Source organism: Boleophthalmus pectinirostris, unplaced genomic scaffold (genome assembly GCF_026225935.1).
Source record: "Boleophthalmus pectinirostris isolate CB_2022bp ecotype Guang Dong unplaced genomic scaffold, ASM2622593v1 HiC_scaffold_21, whole genome shotgun sequence".
In the NCBI taxonomy this organism is placed as follows: domain Eukaryota; kingdom Metazoa; phylum Chordata; class Actinopteri; order Gobiiformes; family Gobiidae; genus Boleophthalmus; species Boleophthalmus pectinirostris.
The window spans coordinates 36989485-37016370 of record NW_026571175.1 but is presented as its reverse complement, the minus strand read 5'-3'; the positions used below and the strand labels follow the sequence as shown (position 1 = coordinate 37016370).

Genomic DNA, 26886 nt, shown 5'->3' with positions numbered 1-26886 from the left:
TCTCTGTGTCAGAGGGGTGTTCTCTCTCTGTGACAGAGGGGTGTTCTCTCTGTGACAGAGGGGTGTTCTCTCTGTGTCTGTGAGAGGGGTGTTCTCTCTGTGTGACAGAGGGGTGTTCTCTCTGTGACAGAGGGGTGTTCTCTCTGTGACAGAGGGGTGTTCTCTCCAGAGGGGTGTTTCTCTTGTGACAGAGGGGTGTCTCTCTGTGACAGAGGGGTGTTCTCTCTGTGTCAGAGGGGTGTTCTCTCTGTGACAGAGGGGTGTTCTCTCTGTGTCAGAGGGGTGTTCTCTCTCTGTGTCAGAGGGGTGTTCTCTCTGTGTGACAGAGGGGTGTTCTCTCTGTGTCAGAGGGGTGTTCTCTCTGTGTCAGAGGGGTGTTCTCTCTCTCTGTGACAGAGGGGTGTTCTCTCTGTGTGACTCTCTGAGGGGTGTTCTCTCTGTGTCAGAGGGGTGTTCTCTCTCTGTGACAGAGGGGTGTTCTCTCTGTGTCAGAGGGGTGTTCTCTCTGTGACAGGGGTGTTTCACAGAGGGGTGTTCTCTCTGTGTGACAGAGGGGTGTTCTCTCTGTGTCAGAGGGTGTTCTCTCTGTGAGAGGGGTGTTCTCTCTGTGACAGAGGGGTGTTCTCTCTGTGACAGAGGGGTGTTCTCTCTGTGTCAGAGGGGTGTTCTCTCTGTGTCAGAGGGGTGTTCTCTCTGTGACAGAGGGGTGTTCTCTCTGTGACAGAGGGTGTCAGAGGGGTTCTCTCTGTGTCAGAGGGGTGTTCTCTCTGTGACAGAGGGGTGTTCTCTCTGTGTCAGAGGGGTGTTCTCTCTGTGACAGAGGGGTGTTCTCTCTGTGACAGAGGGGTGTTCTCTCTGTGTCAGAGGGGTGTTCTCTCTGTGTGTCAGAGGGGTGTTCTCTCTGTGACAGAGGGGTGTTCTCTCTGTGTCAGAGGGGTGTTCTCTCTGTGACAGAGGGGTGTTCTCTCTGTGTCAGAGGGGTGTTCTCTCTGTGACAGAGGGGTGTTCTCTCTGTGTGACAGAGGGGTGTTCTCTCTGTGTCAGAGGGTGTTTCTCTCTGTGACAGAGGGTGTTCTCTCTGTGACAGAGGGGTGTTCTCTCTGTGTCAGAGGGGTGTTCTCTCTGTGTGACAGAGGGGTGTTCTCTCTGTGTCAGAGGGTGTTCTCTCTTGTGAGAGGGGTGTTCTCTGTGACAGAGGGGTGTTCTCTCTGTGTCAGAGGGGTGTTCTCTCTGTGTGACAGAGGGGTGTTCTCTCTGTTCAGAGGGGTGTTCTCTCTGTGACAGAGGGTGTTCTCTCTGACAGAGGGGTGTCTCTGTGTGTCAGAGGGGTGTTCTCTCTGTGACAGAGGGGTGTTCTCTCTGTCAGAGGGTGTTCTCTCTGTGAGGGGTGTTCTCTCTGTGTCAGAGGGGTGTTCTCTCTGTGACAGAGGGGTGTTCTCTCTGTGACAGAGGGTGTTTCTCTCTGTGTCAGAGGGGTGTTCTCTCTGTGTCAGAGGGGTGTTCTCTCTGTGACAGAGGGTGTTCTACAGAGGGGTGTTCTCTCTGTGACAGAGGGGTGTTCTCTCTGTGTCAGAGGGGTGTTCTCTCTGTGTCAGAGGGGTGTTCTCTCTGTGTGACAGAGGGGTGTTCTCTCTGTGACAGAGGGTGTTCTCTCTGTGTGACAGAGGGGTGTTTCTCTCTGTGACAGAGGGGTGTTCTCTCTGTGACAGAGGGGTGTTCTCTCTGTGACAGAGGGGGTGTTCTCTCAGAGGGGTGTTCTCTCTGTGACAGAGGGTGTTCTCTGTGTGACAGAGGGGTTTCTCTCTGTGACAGAGGGGTGTTCTCTCTGTGTGTCAGAGGGGTGTTCTCTCTGTGACAGAGGGGTGTTCTCTCTGTGACAGAGGGGTGTTCTCTCTGTGTCAGAGGGGTGTTCTCTCTGTGACAGAGGGGTGTTCTGCTGATGCTCAGTCTGTTCTGTGTTTGTGTCGTGTTGTTGGTTCATGTGAAACTTTTCACACATTATACGTGTGCAGGTCGTACACACAGACACATAGAACTAAACTTCAACTTTTAACGAGAAACCGACTGAAACACTAGAAAGTTACAGCAGCTGATTTTGAACCGAGGAAAATGATGAGAGTAAAAAAAAGTCTTTTCATGGACAGTATTTGTATCTCAGCTGTTTCTCGTTTGTCTCTGGTTTGTTTAAACTGTTTTCCACAACATCGTCACATGACGACGTCACAAACCCAGAGAATCAGAAGGAGCGAGTCACAGTGACACAGTGACACAGTGACACAGTGACACAGTGACACAGTGACACAGTGACACAGTGACACAGTGACACAGTGTCCAATCAGGACGAGACTCCAGCTCCTACATCAGAGGATCAGAGTTTTCAGGAGTCCCACAGTCCCCATCACATCTGGACCAACATGAACTCCAACAACACCACTCACATACACACTAGTGTGAACCAACACTGTACACACAACAACACCACTCACATACACACTAGTGTGAACCAACACTGTACACACAACAACACTCACATACACACTAGTGTGAACCAACACTGTACACACAACACACACACATACACACTAGTGTGAACCAACACTGTACACACAACAACACACTCACATACACACTAGTGTGAACCAACACTGTACACACAACAACACCACTCACATACACACTAGTGTGAACCAACACTGTACACAACAACACCACTCACATACACACTAGTGTGAACAACACTACACAGTGTGACACTACACACACACACTCACATACACAGTAACCACACACACCACACACTCACTAGTGTGAACCAACACTGTACACACAACACCACTCACATACACACTAGTGTGAACCAACACTGTACACACAACACCACTCACATACACACTAGTGTGAACGGGGCCTTAACAGATTTTGGGAAGCAATAATTTAGTAAAGAAGAATCCGTGTATCATTCGTTCATTCGTTTTTCAATATAAAACCAAAAATAAGAAAACAGAAAAACAGTTTTCTTCGTTATTTGTCTCCAAAACCAAAATAAAAAAATAAAAAAACGAAAGAAAAAAATGAAGAATGGAAAAAACTGATAACCTTTTTCCTGTTTACGTGACTTCCGTGACTGCGATGTCGGACTTTTGCACCGCAAACGGACTGAACCAGGACTGATCCAGGTCCGGGACCAGAGCGGGACCAGACCGAGATTGGAGACCAGACCGGGACCACACCAGGACCAGACCGGGACTGAGACCAGATCAGGCTGGGACCAGACCGGAGGCTTAGAGCCCACAGCAGGGCCGGAGCTCTAAGCTGAGGGTCGGACCCCGCGGAGGCTCGGAGTCAAAGCTTGGAGTCTGCCCTGGTCCCACACTGGTCTCTGTCTGGTCTGATCTCGCTCTGGTCCTGGTCTGGTCCCGGACCTGGCTCAGTCCTGGTTCAGTCCGTACGCGGTGCAAAAATCCGGCATCGCAGTCACGTAAGTCACGTAAACGGAAAACGGCCGTTATCCGTTTTTTCCATTCTTCTTCTTCTTCCTTTCTTGATTTTATATTGAAAAACGAATGAACGAATGACACACGGATTAAGAACGTCTCAAAAATCTGTTACTGCACTTTGAATCACAAAAATCAACACCTTCAATGCAAAGTTGTTTGAGTCCAAGAGAAATATCAGAACACATATGTCCTGTTTGACCCTGGTCCCAATCTGTAAGAGTTTTTATAACTTTGCCCAAACGTACGAGTATCACCCATGAAGAACATCACACTGGAGAAGAAGTGCGGACGTCACAGTGGGCGAGTAAAACGGGGGAGAATGACTCATGTGTGAATCACTCGAAACACGACTCCACAGGGTCAGTGAGCAGGGAACATGGTTAAAAGCTCGAAAAAGTCGATTTTGCATAATGTGTCCGTCCGCTTTAACTCCTGGTTTAGTGTTTAGTGTTTTAGTCCCAAGAAAAAACATCATTATAAATAATTACAGCTGTTTTTGTGCCGCGGTTTTTCATAATCAATATTTTATCATTTCATTTCACCATCAATATTTCCTGTCACCGGCCTCATTATTTCTTTATTCTGAATTATTTAATGGAAACTCTCCTGGGAGCACACGTCTCAGAACATCTCAGACCACTTCAGACCATCTTAGACCATCTCAGACCATCTCAGACCATCTCAAACCATTTCAAACTGTCTCAGACCATCTCAGTCCATCTCAGACCGTCTCAGTCCGTCTCAGACCATTTCAGATCATCTCAGACCATCTCAGTCCAACTCAAACTATCTCAGTCCGTCTCAGACCATCTCAGACCACTTCAGACCATCTTAGACCATCTCAGACCATCTCAGACCATTTCAGACCATCTCAGACCATCTCAGACCATCTCAGACCATGTCAGTCCGTCTCAGACCGTTTCAAACTGTCTCAGACCGTCTCAGTCCGTCTCAGTCCATCTCAGACCATTTCAGACCATCTCAGACCATCTCAGTCCGTCTCAGACCGTCTCAGACCATCTCTCAGACATCTCAGTCCGTCTCAGACCGTCTCAGCCATCTCAGACCATCTCAGTCCGTCTCACACCATCTCAGACCATCTCAAACCGTTTCAAACTGTCTCAGACCATCTCAGACCATCTCAGTCCGTCTCAGACCATTTCAGATCATCTCAGACCATCTCAGTCCAACTCAAACTATCTCAGTCCGTCTCAGTCCAGGTGAGAGTATTATAGTGAGAGTATTATAGTGAGAGTATTATAGTGAGAGTATTATAGTGAGAGTATTATAGTGAGAGTATTATAGTGAGAGTATTATAGTGAGAGTATTATAGTGAGAGTGAGAGTATTATAGTGAGAGTATTATAGAGAGAGTATTATAGTGAGAGTATTATAGTGAGAGTATTATAGTGAGAGTATTATAGTGAGAGTATTATAGTATTATAGGAAACACATGGAGCGCTGCATCGATCTTCTGTCACGGGGCTGAATAATGAGGAGAAATACCTGAGTTTATCTGAGCCCCTGGAGCTGTGGAGCAACGCAGACGAAGGACGAGGACGAGGAGGAGGAGGAGGAGGAGGACGAGGAGGAGGATGAGGAGGAGGAGGAGGAGGAGGAGGAGGAGGAGGAGGAGGACGAGGAGGACGAGGAGGAGGAGGACGAGGAGGAGGAGGAGGAGGAGGACGAGGAGGAGGAGGACGAGGAGGAGGAGGAGGAGGAGAACGAGGAGGAGGACGAGGAGGAGGAGGACGGGAGAGGAGGAGGAGGAGGAGGAGGAGGACGAGGAGGAGGAGGAGGAGGAGGAGGAGGAGGAGGAGGAAGAGGAGGAGGACGAGGAGGAGGAGGAGGAGGAGCGAGGACGAGGAGGAGGAGGAGGAGGACGAGGACGAGGAGGAGGAGGAGGAGAGGAGAGGAGGACGGAGGAGAGGGAGGGAGGAGAGGAGGAGGACGAGGAGGAGGAGGAGAGGAGGAGGACGAGGAGAGGAGGAGGCGAGGACGAGGAGGACGAGGAGGAGGAGGAGGAGGAGACGAGGAGGAGGACGAGGAGGAGGAGGAGGAGGCACCGGGGGGGAGCTGTGAGGTATTAATAAAGCTGAGTTGGTTTGTTATGATACACGGCAGAAAGAAATATCTAGACAAGTTAAAATGGCTTTAATTAAGAACATCTCACTTTATTTGAGTAGATTAAACTTCCATCCATTCATTTTCTTCCGCTTTATCCGGGTCGCGGGGGCATCAGTCCGAGCAGGGACTTCCAGACTTCCTCAAGCTCCTCTAGAGGGACCCCGAGGTGCTCCCAGGCCAGTCCAGAGACACAGTCCCTCCAGCGTGTCCCGGGTTCTCCCTGTGGCCTCCTCATTTACAAGGAAGACATCCAGGAGGCATCTGATCCTCTCCACGTGGAGGAGCAGCGTCTCTACTCCGAGCTCCTCACTCTGTCTCTAAGGGAGACGCCCGGACGCCCTGCGGAGGAAACTCATTTGTGTCGTTTGTATCGTCGATCTCGTCTTTTCGGTCATTACCCAGAGCTCATGAGGATACTTTTCAGATTCAACTTAAAAAGAAAAAAAGAATATTTACCAACGGAATCAGAGGTTGGTTTTTTTCCCCGTAATTCAAGCAACATTCAATTTTGTTTCTTATTTTAAATGCAAAGAGTTGTTGTTTTGACGATCTTAAGTTTTCATATTTTAAGTTAAGAACATTTTTGTCAAGTGAAATTGACCGTCCCTGCTTAGGCTGCTGCCCCCGCGACCCGGCCCCGGATAAGCGGACGAAAATGGATGGATGGAATTTACCGTATTTTCCGGGCTATTAGTCGCGCTCTTAAGCCTGTAACCGCATCAAAAAACGACCGCGCGCCGCAATCCAGAGCGCCCCATACATGAATCCACTCGGGTGTCCCAGCACGACTTCAGTAAACTACAAACACACAAAGACACACACGGAGCAGACAGCGACCGCACAGCGAAACACACACACAGACACACAGACACACTCATCACTCCACGCCGACGAGGAACGGAATGAAAAAGCAAGTGCAACGTGCCACTTCTAGACACGACTGAACAACTGAGTCACTGTGAACACGCCGACAATCCGCTGGTCCCAGACACACCCTCCCTACACGCCACAACTGAACAAAGCCCAGAGTCACCGTGAACGAACAAACAAACAAAACCACTCACCCATCACACTGTTGGGTTTCATTTAAAGTCCAGTGTGGTTTATTTGTGGAAAAAAGTTTGAAAATAGAACATTTAATGACAGTGCGTCTTATAATCCAGAGCGACTAATTGTCCGTAAAACACGGTACTCAAATCATGATCAAACTTTCTTTTTTAAATTCAAGTCATCGTCTCTTGGCAAGATTGTAGTGGAGGGTTTGTACGGGGGCTACGTGGGTCAGGTGTATGTGGGAGGAGTCAGGTGTAGGTGGTCTGAAGTGTCGGTTGGCGTCTGCGTTCTTTGTGATCGTCTGGTGAGTATCTCTTCCACTCTGTGGGCTTCACGGGGAGCGGCAGGGGGGGGGGCGTTGTGAAACCAACATTGATTTACCTTTAAAAAGACGAGGGTGGGTGTGACAAAGACGGCCTTTGTCCCCATTTTTACCTTAGTTCAGTTACATCTATATCAACTAAACAGCTAAATAATAACTATCCCGGGTTTGTTTTATTTAGTCTTTGTTTAATTGATCACATTCACACAGTTACTTTAAATTCATTTTATTTGGTTATATCCCTTCATTTTTGTTTAAACTTACCACCTTTACCTGTGACTCCACATGGTCTGGGAACAAAAGAGGGGGCGTGTCCTTTGGCAGCCATATTTCTAGGCTCAGGGGGAGGTGTTGGCCCAGACCATGTGGAGGGAAGCCTCGGAAATGGTTCTTTGTTTTATCAAATGGGTTATTAGAATTTTGGTTTCAGTGTATCTAGATAAGTTGGACACTGTTCAGTTTAAAAGGGGGATTAGGCTTCAGAAAATTAAGGCAGCACCAGTAAGGAAAGGAAATTGCTACAGTTTTCCCCGTAAGTTGGTGTGAACCCAGGGGGAGGGGCTTCCTCTCTGGGGGGTATATAAGTAGAGGCAGTTTAATCAGTAGGACGTCACCATCAGTGCAGCCAGGTGCCTGTGGGTATTTTCTTTTGTTGCGTTATTTTCGGTTGCTTTTGTTTAGTTAAGCACAGTTCTTTTTTGTAAATATGTATATAATTTTGCCCACGACTTGGAAGGATCCAATAAAGAATTTGGTTTGGTGAAGGACAACTTTGCACTGGACTCTCATGTTGACCACTTGGGCCAGCTTCCCCACAGTGGGGGCATTTAAAATATTCTGTTATGATGTGGAGGCGGGAAAAGGAGCCAAAACTGCCCCATTCTTTACTGTGCACGGAGTCGGTCTCATTAAATAAATAAAACATTAACCCTCACCGCAGAGACGGCCCAGGCTGTAGCGCTGATGCACCTGTCAGCACCTGTCAGCACCTGTCGTCCCAGTCCAGGCTGAGGTTAGAGCTCAGAAAATTAAACACACACAAAGACAACTGGCCTCATTCATGAACCATTTCTTTAAAAAATGTCCATGTTAAAAAGAAGCTGAGAGACTCTGCCCCAGATTCACAAAACGTCCTTAAGCTCCCGAATTCTTTCTTTAGTAACAGTTGCGACAAATTCACCAACGCCCAGCTACAAACTCCTCCACGCTCAGTTTAGTTTCATTTACAAAGAAAATGAACATGTGTCTGGTTAGAAACGCCGTCTGAACTTCCAAATACACTACCGTTCAACACTCTGCTTAGAGCATTTTTGTGCTGTAGGAAAACTTCAGTTTCTTGGCAATTTCTCACATGGAATAACTTTAATTTCTAAGAACAAAAATAGACTGTTGAGTTTCACATGAAAGTTCTTCTTTTTCTGGCCATTTTGAGCGTTTAATTGACCCCACAAATGTTCTAACATGATGCACAAGGGTTTTCTAATCATCCTTTAGCCTTCTGACGCAATGAACAAACACATTGTACCATTAAAACACTGGAGTCACAGTTTTTGGAAGTGGGCCTCTTTACACCTCTGTAGATATTGCATCAAAAACCAGACATTTGCAGATAGAAATAATCATTTACCACATTAGTGATGTATAAAGTGTATTTCTGATTAGTTTAAAGTTCTTCATTGAAAAAAACACTGCTTTTCTTTCAAAAATAAGGACATTTCTAAGTGACCCCAAACTTTTAAACGATAGTGTAGATCATTTTGACTTGGCCATTTTGGCTGCGTTCAGTCTGCACCTGAAGTGACCCAAATCCAATTTTTTGGCTTCTATGTTCCTGTATCAGATTTTTTAATGTCAGTCTGAACCACACAGATCCGATTTTTTCAAACATGACCCAGGACATGGATCTGTGCTCCTGAAACTGATCCATATCTGATCTTTTGACATGTGACTTCAGTCTGAACGGCCAAAGTGCATTCACCCACCTACACGTTATCAACAAACCACAAACGTCACTATTCTGCACTGAAGTAGGCGAAAATTGTTAATGATCCATGTGACTGAAGTGAAGCACATCTCCACTCACCACAAAACACCACCACCAAAAACCTGGTCCTTCTCCTTCTCAATCTCCTCCTTAAAACAAGTCAGTTGTTCATGTTGTGGCTCCGGTACGAGAGGAACTTTAAAATCTCCAGGTGCTCGATGCTGCGTCCATGTTTGTTCAACTTGTGTAAACACAGAGACGCTCGCTGCGGTTGACGTCGTCGTGTCTCCAGTGTCACATGTGGGACACTTTTGGACCGTTTAATGTTCACACTGGAGTCACATACAAGTCACATTTAACTGGAAATGTGAACGACCTCGAAAAAACATCGGATTTCACAAAAAAAATCGGAATTGAGCGTTAAAGCCTGCAGACTGAACGGAGACTTTGTAAGTAGAGCAGCCCTGGTCTATATGATGCTCATAAATGTACAAAGCTTTTGAAATTTAAAAATCATTTTCAAAACCAACTCAAAAATCCCAGACTGACACTGTAAAACTGAACTGAACTGAGCTGAACCTTCTCTCCGTCTGCCTCACTCAGGCTCCTGGGCGTTTTTGGAACAGATTCATTAAAGCTTGATCACTTTCTCGGTTAATTACAGCCTGATGTGACGCGTGGCCCCGGGTGCTCCTCACAGCGAGCGCGGCGTCATCACTCACCGATGTCCCAGTTGTACGCGTTGGCCTCCATCTCCATTTTGCCGATGATGTACCAGATGCAGGCCATCCAGTGAGCGAGCAGCGCGAACATGGACATGAGCAGCGTCAGGACCACCGTGCTGTGCTGCGAGTAACGGTCCATCTTCTGCAGGAGGCGCAGGAGACGCAGCAGGCGCACGGTCTTCAGGAGGTGCACCACGGACACCTGGAGAAACAAAAGAAGAGAGAGTGAATGAAGAGGAACACAAAGATCTGAGAGAGACATGAAGGTGTGGAGAAGAGGCATGGTCTTCAGGAGATGCACCACAGACTCCTGGAGAAACAAGAAGAGACAATGTATGAAGAGGAACACAAGGATCTGAGACATGAAGGTGTGGAGCAAAAGCACGGTTTTCAGGAGGTGGACCACGGACACCTGGAGAAAAAAAGAGAAGAGAGAGTGAATGAAGAGGAACACAAGGATCTGAGAGAGACATGAAAGTCTGGAGCAGAGGCATGGTCTTCAGGAGGTGGAACATGGACACTTGAAGAGACCAGAGAAGAAAGAAGAGAGAGTAAATGAAGGATCTGATGGAGAAGCAGGTGTGTGTTGTCTAAGAGGAGCCGGAGCAGGTGAACAGTAGAGCTGCGTGGAGTCCACTGTCAGGCGAGTCGGGCGGATGATGTGATGAAAAATAATATCTTAATTGTGCAGAGAGTGGACGTCGACGTGAACCGTCTACACCAGGAGAGTCAAACTCATTTTGGTCCAGGGGTCGTGTCCAAACGACTTTGATCCTAAAGTGTCCGGATCAGAAAACTCATGTCATATAAACCCCAAAAATAACAATAAGTTCAAATATTTTTGCAGGGAAACACAAATCTATTACAGAAATCTTTTTTCACTGATGAACTTCTTTGTTTTACAAAATATTATAATATTATGAACAACCTGAAACTTAAAAAAAAATGTAATTTCAACACAAAGTTTTAACATGAACTTGTCTGTAAACAGGAATAAGTCCATTTTTGTTGTAAAATCCTGCACTCGACTCCACTTTTCTCATGTTGGACATTTTTCTGATGAGGGTGTCACGGTCAACAGTCAAAACGATCGTCCTTTAAGAGCGTTTGGAAAGAGACAAGTCTTCATTTGTGCTGCTCTGGTGGGAGGGGCCACGTACAGAGACGCTGGAGACGCTGCTGTGATAAACACCACACAAAATTAGCACGATTTTAATAGAAAATATAAATACAATATTTTAGTAGAAAATCAGCTGAGGGCCAGATTAAAGGTCTTGGAGGGCCAGATCTGGCCCCCGGGCCGTATGTTTGACACCTGTGGTCTACACAGTGTCTACGTCAACTGATGTGCACCAGAGAAATTTCAAAACAACGCAGAATAAGCGACGCAGAAAATAAGAGCTGTGATTGGTCGGCTCTATATCTGCGTTACAGATATTTCCTCCTGGATTTCAGCATCGAACCAGCAACCCAAACGACAGAGTCACGTGAGGCTCATTCTGCGTTCTGATTGGAGAATGTTCTGAACCAAAACACCAAAACAAATGATAACGTAAGTAAAAGTGCCATCATGTCCAAGTTTTTTTTTAAATTCAGAATAAATCTCCATTAACCCTGAAGTGCAGTTGGTTTGAACCTGAAGCTGTTTTCAATAAAAATTACCGAAATAACCAAAATATCATGATATCGTAAATTCTCACAATAATATCGTGGACCATCACAATATATCGAATAACAAGTCTCTTTGTTTAAATGAAGAGTTATTGTGCAGCAACAGCTAAAAAAAAAAAAAAAAAACACAAAGAGAACTACATAGACCATGATCCTTTGCTCCATTTCAGTGCAGACGACAAGAAGAAATAACAGTTCTAACACGTTTAACTCTTAGTTCTTTGGATTAAGTCTTAAATCAAGACATTTTAAGAGGAAAAAAGAAGCATATTCACAGTTTTAGCCTCAAAATATCGCAATAAATATCGTACCGTGACATGTTTATTGTGAAAATATCGTAAGAGATTTGGATTTTGTCACATCTCTAATCGTGAGCTTTCCCACGACATCGTAATAAATATCGTATCGTGAGGTTCAAACGTGACGGTATCGTATCGTGAGTCTTGGAGATCGTTGCACCTGTAGTAAAAGTGAGATTAGATTTGAACATGTTTCCTCAAGTCTAATGACAAACACACGGGTCCTGAGTTTGGGATTTTAAATACAAATATCACATAGACTTTTTTTTTTTTTTGAAACAGATGGAGCAGATGTGACCCTCCACACGAATGACACACAACTACACACACACGACACAACTGCACACACGTCCACACAACTACACACAACGACACACACACACTACACACACACACACACAACGACACACACTACACACACACACACGACACACAACTGCACACACGTCCACACAACTACACACACGTCCACACACTACACTACACACACGTCACACACACACACTACACACACACACGTCCACACAACTACACACAACGACACACAACTACACACACGTCCACACAACTACACACACACACGTCACACAACTACACACACGTCCACACAACTACACACACGTCCACACAACTACACACACGTCCACACAACTACACACAACGACACACAACTACACACACACACACACACACAACTACACACAACGACACACAACTACACACACGTCCACACAACTACACACACACACACACGACACACACACACACTACACACACGTCCACACAACTACACACACGTCCACACAACTACACACAACGACACACACACACACACTACACACACGTCCACACAACTACACACACGTCCACACAACTACACACAACGTACACACACACACACGTCCACACAACTACACACACACACACACACACACGTCCACACAACTACACACAACGACACACAACTACACACACACACAACACACACACACACTACACACACGTCCACACAACTACACACACACACAACGACACACAACTACACACAACGACACACAACTACACACACACTATACACACACACAAATACACACACGTCCACACAACTACACACAACTACACACACGTCCACACAACTACACACAACGACACACAACTACACACAACTACACACACGTCCACACAACTACACACAACGACACACAACTACACACAACGACACACAACTACACACACGTCCACACAACTACACACACGTCCACACAACTACACACACGTCCACACAACTACACACAACTCACTTCTGATTGTTCTGATTCTTTGCAGCGGCTTCATTTTGTGTTTCTATGGCAACGCACAAAACACAAGGACACAGGAGAAACTCAGATACAAAACACACACACACACAGACACACACACACACACATATATACACACACACATATATATACACACAGACACATACACATATATACACACACACATATATACACACACAGACACACACACACACACAGACACACACACACATATATACACACACAGACACACACACACACACAGACACACACACAGACAAACACACACACACACACACACACATATATACACACACACAGACACACAAATACACATATACACACATAGACACTAGGGGTGTGCAAAAATATCGGAATATCGATATATCGTATTGTTTAATGTGATGACACAATATCGATATCGTGGGCTGCTGTATCGATATTTCACCAAGAGGATTTTTACGTGTGTTTTACTAAAATTATTTTGTTACAGCTACAGTTTTGTCGCTTGTGGAGTGAAAGGAAACTCATTTATGCGACACATTTGACATTTTTACTGTTTTGAGGATTAAAATGTTTAAAGTGTTTCATATGAACTTTGCACAAGAAGAAGTGATTTAACAAACACTTTAGTATCACAGCCACGATTTAGCCTTTATTTTTTTATTGAACTGTATCGAATCGATTTGAAATATATCAAATCGAAAGTGCACCGTATCGAGGTATGTATCGTATCGGCAACTTCTTAATGATACTCAGCCCTAATAGACACGTGCACATATACATACATACAGACAGATGCACACATAGACGCACACATACACACACATACACACACACACACACATAAATACACACAGAGACACACACATACACAAATACACACAGACAGACGCGCACATGTACACACATAAATACACACACAGAGATGCACGCAGACACATACATCACACATACACAAATACACACAGACAGACAGACGCACACATAGATGCACACACACACACACACACACACACACACACACACACACACACACAGACTCAGTCACAGGAGAGTTTCAGATGTGGAGTGTAATAACTGATCCGTCTGTTGTCTCATTTAGGTGCCGTCAAAATGAAATGTGAGGGAGACTAAAAGACGCAAACACACAGACACACACACACACACACACACACACACACACACACACACACACACACACACACACACACACACACACACACACACACACACACACACAGAGCCTGTCACAGCTCTCAACCTGACGACGAAGCTTTTCTCTGCAGATTACAGACTGAAGCACACACTTGTCTGAGGGGAGAACCTGGACTTTGTGTTTGAAGGAGAAGACAAGAAGTGTTTTTAGAGGAGCAGAGTTTTTTAGAGGAGCAGTGTTTTTAGAGGAGCAGAGTTTTTGTTTTTAGAGGAGCAGAGTTTTTGTTTTTAGAGGAGCAGAGTTTGTGTTTTTAGAGGAGCAGAGTTTTTGTTTTTAGAGGAGCAGAGTTTTTGTTTTAGAGGAGGAGCAGAGTTTTTTGTTTTTAGAGGAGCAGAGTTTGTTTTTTAGAGGAGCAGTGTTTTTAGAGGAGCAGTGTTTTTAGAGGAGCAGAGTTTTTGTTTTTAGAGGAGCAGAGTTTTTGTTTTTAGAGGAGCAGAGTTTTTAGAGGAGCAGAGTTTGTGTTTTTAGAGGAGCAGAGTTTGTGTTTTTAGAGGAGCAGAGTTTGTGTTTTTAGAGGAGCAGAGTTTGTGTTTTTAGAGGAGCAGAGTTTTTGTTTTTAGAGGAGCAGAGTTTTTGTTTTTAGAGGAGCAGAGTTTTTAGAGGAGCAGAGTTTGTGTTTTTAGAGGAGCAGAGTTTTTAGAGGAGCAGAGTTTGTGTTTTTAGAGGAGCAGTTTTTGTTTTTAGAGGAGCAGAGTTTGTGTTTTTAGAGGAGCAGAGTTTTTGTTTTTAGAGGAGCAGAGTTTGTGTTTTTAGAGGAGCAGAGTTTGTGTTTTTAGAGCAGTTTTTTAGAGGAGCAGAGTTTGTGTTTTAGAGGAGCAGAGTTTGTGTTTTTAGAGGAGCAGAGTTTGTTTTTAGAGAGCAGAGTTTTTGTTTTAGAGGAGCAGAGTTTTTGTTTTTAGAGGAGCAGAGTTTTTTTTTAGAGGAGCAGAGTTTTTTTTTAGAGGAGCAGAGTTTGTGTTTTTAGAGGAGCAGAGTTTTTGTTTTTAGAGGAGCAGAGTTTTTTTTAGAGGAGCAGAGTTTGTGTTTTTAGAGGAGCAGAGTTTTGTTTTTAGAGGAGCAGAGTTTGTGTTTTTAGAGGAGCAGAGTTTTTGTTTTTAGAGGAGCAGAGTTTTTGTTTTTAGAGGAGCAGAGTTTTTGTTTTTAGAGGAGCAGAGTTTGTGTTTTTAGAGGAGCAGAGTTTGTGTTTTTAGAGGAGCAGAGTTTGTGTTTTTAGAGGAGCAGAGTTTGTGTTTTTAGAGGAGCAGAGTTTGTGTTTTTAGAGGAGTTTTTTCTGCCTCTCGTTCTTCTCTCTGAAGTTTACTTAGCTCCAGTTCTGTACAGACGGAGACAGAAGGAGAAGTCTTATTCTCTCCCAGAATCTCTCGTCCTCGTGTGGCCGTCATGATGCTGCACAATCGACTGAAAGAAATAAAGAAAAACTGCACTTTTCTTCTTTCTTTCTTCACATGAAAATCACCACCGTTTTGACTGAAATGTTCCGCAGTAAAAACATATCTGGTATTTTATTTACTCAGAGACATGAGGAGAATGAGTCCGACACTAACGACTAAACCTCTGAGCTCTCGAGTCTTTGCAGTAAACGTCTGTTTGACCTCTGCACAGCGCGAGAGCTTCAACGTGTTTATGAATCAAACTCAGGAGGATCCATCTCGACGCTGGAGCCAAAGAGTCGACAGATGAGAGACCAAACACAGAGCAGCACTGAGGTTTGCACGAGGAGGATTTTCAGTCATTTTACAGCACAAAACAAAATAAAACATAGACTACGACCCCATGGATCAGGACCGAGGGTTTAGGCTGAAGTAAAAAGTTCTTAAGCAATGACAGAATTCCAAGAAAGAAAAACAGCGTGTGAACAGCAAGTTTACATTTAAAATTTCAATTACAACTTACTGTAAATATAAGAGACAAAATATGAATTAAAACAAACTAAATGTAATGCAGAACCCAGAGCTCTATATGCTCTTTTTAAACGCTCCTAAAGTGAAATCTGAAATCTAAAACTGGTTTCAGATTTTTGTGTTTTTAAGCCCCAAAAACACAGTCACCGTCTAAAGTCTTAGTCACAATAACCTGCACGAGTCTCCACGGGCGAGTTTTGGCCACGTCCGTGCGGGGCTCACAAGTGTCCCGTACAAGATTCCAAGTTCGTAGACGCCCGGTGAGTCCGTAGGGAGGAAATGTTCATGCACATTTTCTCCTACGAGCGACCTATGGGCGGAAGCTCGTAGCGAGCACATATCTCACACTTACAGGGGAAGTACGGGTCAAGTACGCGTCACAGGTCAAGTACGCGTCACAGGTCAAGTACGCGTCACGGGTCAAGTACGCGTCACAGGTCAAGTACGCGTCACAGGTCAAGTACGCGTCACAGGTCAAGTACGCGTCACAGGTCAAGTACGCGTCATGCAGGTCAAGTACGCGTCACAGGTCAAGTACGCGTCACAGGTCAAGTACGCGTCACAGGTCAAGTACGCGTCACAGGTCAAGTACGCGTCACAGGTCAAGTACGCGTCATGCAGGTCAAGTACACGTCACGGGTCAAGTACACGTCACGGGTCAAGTACGTCACGGGTCAAGTACGCGTCACGGGTCAAGTACGCGTCACGGGTCAAGTACGCGTCACGGGTCAAGTACGCGTCATGCAGGTGAGTCGTACAGGTTTTTCCTTCGGCCCTCGCACGGGTCCTGGACGGGCCAACTGCGTCGTTCCTACGGGTCACGTGCCTCGTGCGAGCTGCCACACACGAGTCGTAGCAGACGTACTGTACACACCGAGTTTTCACCGACGAGATGCCGCCCAAAGGGAGGGTAAAGGGTGAGAGGACGGGGACGGGGTGAGGAACAGCCCAGTATTATACAGCACAGCGATAACAGCCACATCTCGTAAGACCGTCGCACAGGCCGCGTAAGAGGCTTGTACTTGTCTCGTACAAACGACTAGAGTGCGTTCAAGTGGCCCGTACGAGATTCTGACTCGTGTGTGACCCTTGTGTGGCACTTAAGTACGATGTACTATTGCCTCACGTTTGTCTTAAGACCCGCACCACACTCACATGCCCCACTTTGCCAAAATCTCACAAGCCTCACTTGCACCACCCTCACGAAGGACTTAGAAAACTCTCTCTCCTCTACGGAACCCCACAGGCCAAGAAACGTCAGCACCCACACGGGGGAATCGCCCTCACCGGTTATTGTGACTAAGCCTTAAACAAAGGACTCTTCCCATGAAATATTTGGTCATTTTTACTCGTAAGTTTTGTCGTGTAAACAGACGCTGTTCAGACGAACCAAAACGAAAGAAGCCTGAGCTTTTCTCTCAGCTGGATTTAACAACAGATTGATTTTTCATGATGTTGTTTTCCCCAAATACATGTCCCAGTGTGTGTGTGTGTGTGTGTGTGTGTGTGTGTGTGTGTGTTTTGTCCTCTGACACATGAGTTTTCTGGTTGTGGAGAAATCAGACACTGATCAGACAAAGGAAACACAAAATCCTCTTCACATTCACATGACAAACACACACACACACACACACACAGCGTTTCTGTGATGAATCTGTGTGACAGGACCGAGCCTGTCTCCTGCTGCAGCCGCTGTGTGACAGGACCGAGCCTGCCCTTTTCAACACACACCTGAAAGAAAGTCAACAGCCCCATTCATCACACACTCCTCCTCCTCTTCTCTCTCTTCTCTTTCTCTTTCTCTCTCGTGTCCTGGGCTGCAGCGCCGAGCGTCCGTCTCACGCAGGTGTTCAGCTAAAATCATGCAAATAAAAACCGTGTCCCACTTCTGCTGTAAAACGGTGACCTGCTGGATAATTACCAGAGGAATTTTGAAGTTTTTCTGGGAGATACAAAAATAAAACAGTCGCTGTCGGGAAGATGACGGAGCGTTTTGTGTCGTCTGTTCTCATGTTCTGTGCTGTAATAATCTGTGTGTTTGGTAAAGATAAAACCAGAGACACGTCCAGATGCAGCAGAGTCGAACATTTACGGGTAAAAATGACAAAATATTTCATGGGAAGTGTCTTTTGTTTAGAGCAGGGGTGTCAAACATACGGCCCAGGGGCTGGATTCGGCCCTCCAAGACCTTTAATCTGGACCTCGGCTGATTTTCTAAAATATTTTAATTATATTTTCTATTAAAATGTTGTTAATTTTCTGTGGTGTTTATCACAGCAGCGTCTCCAGCGTCTCTGTACGTGGCCCCTCCCACCAGAGCAGCACAAATGAAGACTTGTCTCTTTCCAAACGCTCTTAAAGGACGATCGTTTTGACTGTTGACCGTGACCCCTCATCAGAAAAATGTCCAACATGAGAAAAGTGGAGCCGAGTGCAGGATTTTACAACAAAAATGGACTTGTTCCTGTTTACAGACAAGTTCATGTTCAAACTTTGTGTTGAAATTGGGCCCAGTCAAGCAGAAGTAAACAACAAGACCAAAACGTCAAGTTAATTCATCTGATATAAAAGTGTATTGAACAGATACATATGTTCTCTAGTTTATCAAACTGTTCACCTTTTTTCTGTTCCATTTTTGGTTCTAAAGTTCCATCCGTTTTAAACAGACCATGAATGAAACATGGAACAAAAATTATTTCCCAAATTTCAAAGACCTGAAAATCATGTAAATAAATGTTTGTATTTCATCATATCTTGTGTTATTCCATCTTTGAACTGTTGATGAAGGGACAGGATTAAAAAAAAAAAAAAAAAAAAAGTATTTAAAATGATAAAAAATAGTTTGGAAGGACTGACATATTTTATAGAAATTGTTTCTTTCATTTTGAAGTAATATTAAAGTATTCAGAAGAAAAAAGCAACAAATGATGTAAAATCTTGTACCATATGGTAGAAAACTATATGAAGCAAATATTCAAACCAGTTTGTTAAGGATATGGAAGTGAGAACCAAGAGTTATCACTGTTTGGATTTATTGACCAAAAAGTGCTGCATATTTCATTCCCTCCGTTACCGACATGAGTTTTTAAATTTGAAAGAATCTCACAGGTTTAACTTGACCCTGTTGGAGTGTAACTCTTTCCTACATTCTGATACTTTACTTATTTCAATAGTTCCTCTAGTTTCTGAATAAGAGACATTTGAATGTCAAAAATCTGACCCTGTTTCCTCTGTTAACACTTGACTGAACCCAACTGTATTTTTCTTAAAGTTTCAGGTTGTTCATAATATTATAATATTTTGTAAAAGAAAGTTCATCAATTCAAAAAAAAATCTGTAATAGATTTGTGTTTCTCTGCACAAATATTTGAACTTATTGTTATTTTTGGGGTTTATATGACATGTGTTTCTGATCCAGCCCCTGGTTGGACACGGCCCCCGGAACAAGACGGTGACGGTGTTTTTGGGCTTAAAAACATCTGAAACCAGAGTGTAAAAGTTGAATACTCCTCGCTGTAGAGTTTCCGTCTGCACTGCCCAAGACGCAAAACTCTGGTCAGATGAGCTCAGGACACGTACACGTTTACGTCACAAACAAACAGAACAATGATCCCTCGTTTATCGTGGGAGTTACTTTCCAAAAATAACCCGCGGTTCTCCAATTGACGGTTTCCATAGGAAAACAATTGTTTTCGTGCTTCATTGACTCTGCTAAGTTGCGATGTTCGACTGTAGAGAACAACAACGAATCGCTCAATTTCATCCATATCTTCTTTTTTTATTTGGTCAGGTGCTTGTGATAAACGATGGAATATATCATATCCAAGTGAGGCATGAGGCGCCACACCTCCCATGCAGTTTTCTTGCCTATCCCACACATCGCCGAGACATTATCACAGCCAGATATAGCATGGAGAAACAAGAGCCCCTTTGAGCGTATATCACCTAATTGACTTGCAATTTCATGCACGGCAATGAACCGGAACTTTGTTCCATGTCCAAAGGCAAGCCAGACCTCACAGTCAGGAAGACTACTTGCTGTGGCTATTGCCAGGACAAGGACATCCGTATCTGTAAGCATGGATCATTGTCTTTCTGTGACCATGTTGGTATGTGTGTGCCATGTGCAACATCATTCTGTAGTCAGCTTCCTCGTGTGTAACACGGCTGGAGTTGTGACAAATCAACTTGACAAGGTGAGAGCACTTTATCTTCATAAGTTGTGACAAGTATCTTGTCTTCAGGAACCAAGGTGGAGTTGAGTGCAGCAGACAAGAACACAAACAAGCCTTTCTTGTTTGAATCAGTCCTCAAGAAATTGGACCAGTTAGCTGGTAAACGTGTGTTATCAGCTACCCGAAGGGTGTCACCTTCACCACGACACTGACGAGAATATGCCTTGAGACTGTTGGGATGGTAGCAGTCCCACACTACATCCAGTCGCTTCACAGATTGCAATTTGTCGCAGAACATGAGGAATAAAAAGTCTTTACCAGAACAGTTGCTTTCTTAGGGTCCAGAACATGGATAAGTGCAGCTCCATCTATTATTCTTGCATTAACCTCAGGACTTTGCTGTGGACGTTCAACCAGAGCTTCAAGACAAGTGGTTAAATCAGATTTGGTTCCTTGGCACATCATGTTGTTCTCTGCCAATGCTGGTGGCCATGCATGGTTCTCATGTTCGAAGAATGCATCTAGGTCTCCTTCCCTGGCCTGACATGATATATACATTCTTGAAAACAAATCCACATCACTTTTCATGTTTTGCAAGCTTCATTTTGGATTTGGGTGAGGCTTTTCTTTGATCCAGATTTAAACAGAGTCAAGTTGTTTCTTGCATTGGAGTTTTAAATAAATCTGCTCTTGTATTCATGTTTGTCATCAATTTCACAATAAACATAGAATAGCAATCCAACAAAATTGTTTAATCACTTACATTTAGGCAGAAATAATTTAAAAAGCTTAAGTGGACATAAACAGGAATACTAGAGTCAATGGATTATTCAGACGCTTTTGAATTACTGTGTACTGTTTTATCTCACATATAAATGAAAATAAATTCTGTGTTACAAAAGCGTCAGTTGTAAATTCTTGTCATTGCTATTTATAATGTTAAATCATTTATATGACTTCTAATCATCAAAATAACTTGGATGGATTCCTCGTCTCTGATTTACTATAAAAAGTGGTATTGCATGATGTTCTGGGCCCAAAAGTGAAAAAGATATGTTGCCTTATGTCCCGGCGACCATCTTGGACGCCATCTTGGATTTTGAGCAGAACCGGTGGTCTTTGAGCATGGCGTCCGGTTTTTATTGGATTCAGCATACCTTAAACCCCCTAAACACAAAGTTTCATGCTTTCTGCCAGAAGTGAACAACTTGGACTTTTTTTGTCACATATCCGCCCCACTATTATGAAACGAACCCAAGATTTATTTATTCCATAATAGAGCCGACAGCGCAGAGTCCTGCACACGGCCATTTTTGGAGACCCGCACCTGCGCAGGACAGGACCGCACCTGCCTGCACCTGCCTGTTAATCCGAAATTATATCAAACTTTTCTGCTGCACATTCCACGGACTGAACCAAGACTAAACCTGGACTAATCCAGGACTAAACCAGGACTAAACCAGGACTGAACTCGGACTAAACCAGGACTGAACTAGAATTAACCCAGGACTAAACTAGGATGAAACCAGGACTAACCCAGGACTAAACTAGGACTAACCCAGGACTGAACTAGGACTTAATCAGGACTAAAACAGGACTCAACTAGGACTAAAACAGGACTTAACCAGGACTAAACCAGGACTAAACTAGGACTAAATCAGGGACTAAACCAGGACTTAACCAGGACTAAACCAGGACTGAACCAGGACTAAATCAGCACCTCACAGAGGTAAATTGCCCGATCGCGCTTTGCGGACAAACTGCTCGGCGTTCTCTCTCTTAAGTCCAAGATTAGTCCTGGTTTAGTCCTGGTTTAGTCCTGGTTTAGTCCTGGTTTAGTCCTGACCCACCTGCCCGTAAAACACAATACAAACACACTACATAAGCTGTAAAAAAAACAAACAAAAAAAAACAGCAAAATTGCACAAAAAAAAAAAGGTGAAGCGCGATATAACGAGGGACGAGTGTAAAACACAAACCTGACATGGACACAGTCTAATTCACACACTTTTGTGTCACCGTCTGCTGCAGATTTCCTCTTGATAACACTCGTCTAAACAACGAAGAAAAAGTGAAAACACGACGACACTTCTGCGTTTTCTGTTCAGACCCTCGTCGTATAAATGCAGCGTGAGACTGAAAACTCTGAAACAAATTAAAATAAATAAACACAAATTAAAGACTAAAAAAATGCCAGAGACGCCGTCAAACTTTCAACAGCGACGTTTTAAATGTTCAAAAATCAGGCCTGAATGATTTTGTTTCATTTTCTTAACGCACAAACTCATCTAAAAACACTGTGTTCCACCTTGTGATGTCATCGTGTGGTAATACAGGAAGTGCTCCACTGTGTTTTTAAACTCCACACACGTTTCACTAGAATCATTTGGGTGATTTCAGCTCTGGAATTGCCGATCTCGACTGAACTAAAGGGAAAAGGCAAATGCTCATTTGAAAACTACCGCTTTGTGACATCACAAGGTGGAACTGAGCATTCTGAGCTCTGGAGATGAAGACAGATGAATAAAAAAGAGTTACTCAAACATGTGAATGAAACAAAACACAACTCCAGGTGTGTTTTTGAGAAGGGAACAGCGTTAGAACTCGACTTAAAGCTCACAGGAGTCAGGTTTGTCGTTTTTTTTTCAGTCCCTTGTGATTTTTGTCCCGTCTTTTTTTTTTCCTCGTCGTGTTTGTTGGGAGACACATGGACCGTGGTTGGTTGATCCGCCCGTCACTCACGTCGGAACAGAACCGTGCTCAGACCCGTGACGCAGAATCGGAATCAGAACCGCGCCAAGATCTGTAGGCGTCCTCCGACTTTCAAACGCACACGTCTCGTTTGTCTCCTGTCTGCAGGTGACAAAAGCCGCCGACGGGAGCGGGGAGGCGTGGAGCTGTACGCGGTCGTCGTGGTTACCGCAGTGACAGGCGGTGACAGGTGGTGACAGGTGGTGACAGGTGCCATACGGAGCTGATCGTTCTACAGCTCAAATAGGTGTCAGAAAGTAAGATGTCGTTAACAAACCAGACTCATATTTGATGATATTTAAAGTCCTGGATGATGGAACTTCACTCTGTGGCTCCGGGTGTTTTCGTTTCTGCTCCAAACGGCTCCTGGAGGATTTAAGGTTCCCGACCCCTGATCCTGAGGTACGCAGTCGGTTTGTGAGCGAGTCAACGAGTCCTCACAGAATCCTTCAAATCAGGGAAGAATCATTAGTCTGACCTAGAACACAGCAGCTCCTCTCACACCGGCTCACGGAGGAACTCTTCTGTTAGAACCATTTTAGAACGATGTTAGGACGATGGAGCTGAAGGGCCCTTAAACCAAAGCACACAGACGGCAGTGGGATCGGAGCGGGATTGGAGTGGGATCGGAGAGGGAACAGAGCGGGATCGGGGCGGGATCAGTTTTTATTGGCCTGAGCCAGTAACAAAGGTGAGGGCTATTGTTCTTCGCCGGTTTCTTCCACTCTTTTATTATTTTTCTTTGCAAACGATCGCGATATTGACCCCCTGAACGTCGACGAAAAGTCTACAAACCGAAAAATTTGATTCAATGGGCATTGCGACAATGCCCAAAGCCCCCCCACTCAACAGCGCCCCCTTGAAATTTGAAAATTTTGAAATGAATTGGAGGCTCAGACACAAATTTTGGTGTAGGGTCATGAAATTTGGAACAGTCATAGAATTCAAGGAGACAAAAGCAAAAAAGTCAATCATTGTGCATCCCTATGACGAACAGGAAGTCGGCCATATTGGATAAAAAATTCACCGCCGTTTTGACTTGGGGGTCTACAAAAAGATTCAAGTCCCCGGGGTTTGGTCCAAATGAGCTCAAATTTGACATGTCACATCTACAGACATGAACTCACAAAATGCATCAGAAGGAATTTTGATTCTCCTTACGGTTCGCCCGTAGCACGCCGGCGAATAACGCCTTCATTTCCTGTTTTTTCGGTGACCTGTCACAGCCACAGGCTTTGTCCTAGAGAACTCACATTCAAATCACAATTGTGTGAACATGACCTGAATGTGATGAAATATGAAATTTAATAAAAGTGAACTCTATAGCGCTCCCTAGCCTGGACATGAAACATCAACATTATCGGATTTGTACCAAATTCGGGAATTAAATTCTGTGCATGATTACAAGCAAAAAAGTCTATTACAGACATGATGCATTTTCCACGTTTGGCCAGCAGGGGCGCAAAGACTCCCCCAAAAAATAGTTAAAAAATAATTACACCCACAGGTTTAGTCCGATCGTGCTGAAATTTGAATCACTAATGCCTGATCACGGCCTGAATATAATACAATATAAAACATATGAAAAGTGAACTCTATAGCGCCCCTACCTCAGAAATGAAATGTCTACAATGTCGGATTTGTACCAAAGTGGGGGGATTAAATTCTATGCGTGATTACAAGCAAAAAAGTCTATTATGGACATGATGCCTTTTCCACCTTTGGCCAGTAGATGCACAAAGGTTCCCCCCAAAAATAGTTACAAAATAATTACACACACATGCTTAGTGCGATTGTAATGCATGATCATGGCCTAAACATAATACACTATGAAGTATATGAAAAGTGAACACTATAGCGCCCCCTACCATAGACATGACCCGTCAACATTATTGGATTTGTACCGAATTCGGGAATTAAATTCTATGCATGATTACAAGTCAGGAAGTCTATTATGGACATGGTGCATTTTCCACTGTTGGCCAGTAGGGGCTCAATGACTCCTTAAAATATTTAAAGGTGCATTATGTAATGTGTCTCATGGACGAGCTGTCGGCCTGGGCGGATGTCGGGAAGAGAGAGTGGCGTGGCCTGGGGAGCGACTGGGCGCCGGGGCGAGGGCCACCATTGCCGCGCGCGGCTTTAATTTTTTTTATTTTCCTGTAGTATTTTTTTCCTGTAGTTTTTTAAAATTTTCCTGTATTTTTTTTTCTTGTTGTTTTTTTTCCCCCTGTACTTAAAAAAAAAAAAAATCCTGTATTTTTTTTTCTTGTAGTTTTATTTCCTGTACTTTTTTTTTTTTTTTCCTTGTAGTTTTTTTTCCTGTCGTTTTTTTAATTTATTTTATTTTCCTGTAGTTTTTTTATTTTTATATTTTTCCTATAGTTTTTATTTCAGTCACATGACACGACTCCAGCAGCAGATTGTGAAATAACAGTTTGTAGTGAAAAAAAAAGGATGTTTAACACTTCATTAGGGGTAAAATTGAGAGTTTTAAACACAAAATTAAGAAAAAAAATCCAGGCAAATGAACTAAAATCACGCTTAGGTTTTGCAGGGTTCATTCCGCTCTCGTTTCACAGTTTTATAATTATGAACCCAAACCCGGGACGTCCCAGTTTTTCCCATTTTTTATTTTTTATTTTTAAATGTGTAAACTCCAGTCGCTGTCGTCGCCGCTCGTCGGGATCCAGACGCGGCGCTCATCAGTGCAGACGCTAAAAATAGAACTGGAGCCGAGGTAAACGCGCAGGAAGAGGAACGAACAGCAGGGGGCAGCGCAATCAGCACAACAACACAACAACAACACAACAACACCACGAAACACGACAACACAACAACACAAACACACAACACAACAACCCACAAACACAACAACACAACAACACAACACAACAACACACAACAACACAACACAACAACACAACAACACCACGAAACACAACAACACAACAAACAAACAACAACAACACAACAAACACAACAACACCACGAAACACGACAACACAACAACACAACAACAACACACAACAACACACAAACAACACCACGAAACACGACAACACAACAACACAACAACACAACAACACACACACAACAACACACAACAACACCACGAAACACGACAACACAACAACACACAACAACAACACACAACAACACACAACAACAACAACAACACACAACAACACACACACGAAACACGACAACACAACAACACAACAACACACAACAACAACACACAACAACACCACGAAACACGACAACACAACAACACACAACAACACAACACAACACAACACAACACGAACAAACACACGAACAACAAACAACACAACAACACCACGAAACACGACAACACAACAACACAACAACACCACGAAACATGACAACACAACAACAACACAACAACACAACGAAACACACGACAACACAACACAAACAACAACACACACAAACACAACACAACAACACACAAACAACACACAACAACACAACGAACACAACAACACACACAACACCAATGAAACACAACAACACCGACGAACACGAACAACACAACAACACACAACAACACCATGAAACACGACAACAACAACAACAACAACAACACGACAACACAACAACAAACAACACACAAACACGACAACACAACACACACCACAAAACACACGAAACACGACAACACACAACACACACAACACACAACACAACACACACACAACACACAACACACAACAACAACAAACACAACACACACGAAACACAACAACAACACAACAACACCACGAAACACGACAAACACACAAACACCACGAAACACGACAACACCACAACAACACCATGGAACACGACAACACAACAA

The 26886-nt window shown here is 44.1% G+C and overlaps 1 protein-coding gene across 1 annotated transcript in view; it reads right to left on the bottom strand.

The window, feature by feature from the left end:
* Positions 1–26886, bottom strand: part of kcnh8 (potassium voltage-gated channel, subfamily H (eag-related), member 8) — a 191791-nt gene that overhangs the window by 72907 nt on the left and 91998 nt on the right. The window contains 1 exon segment of the mRNA XM_055157118.1: positions 9705–9909. Within this exon segment, the coding sequence (XP_055013093.1) occupies positions 9705–9909 (205 nt within the window).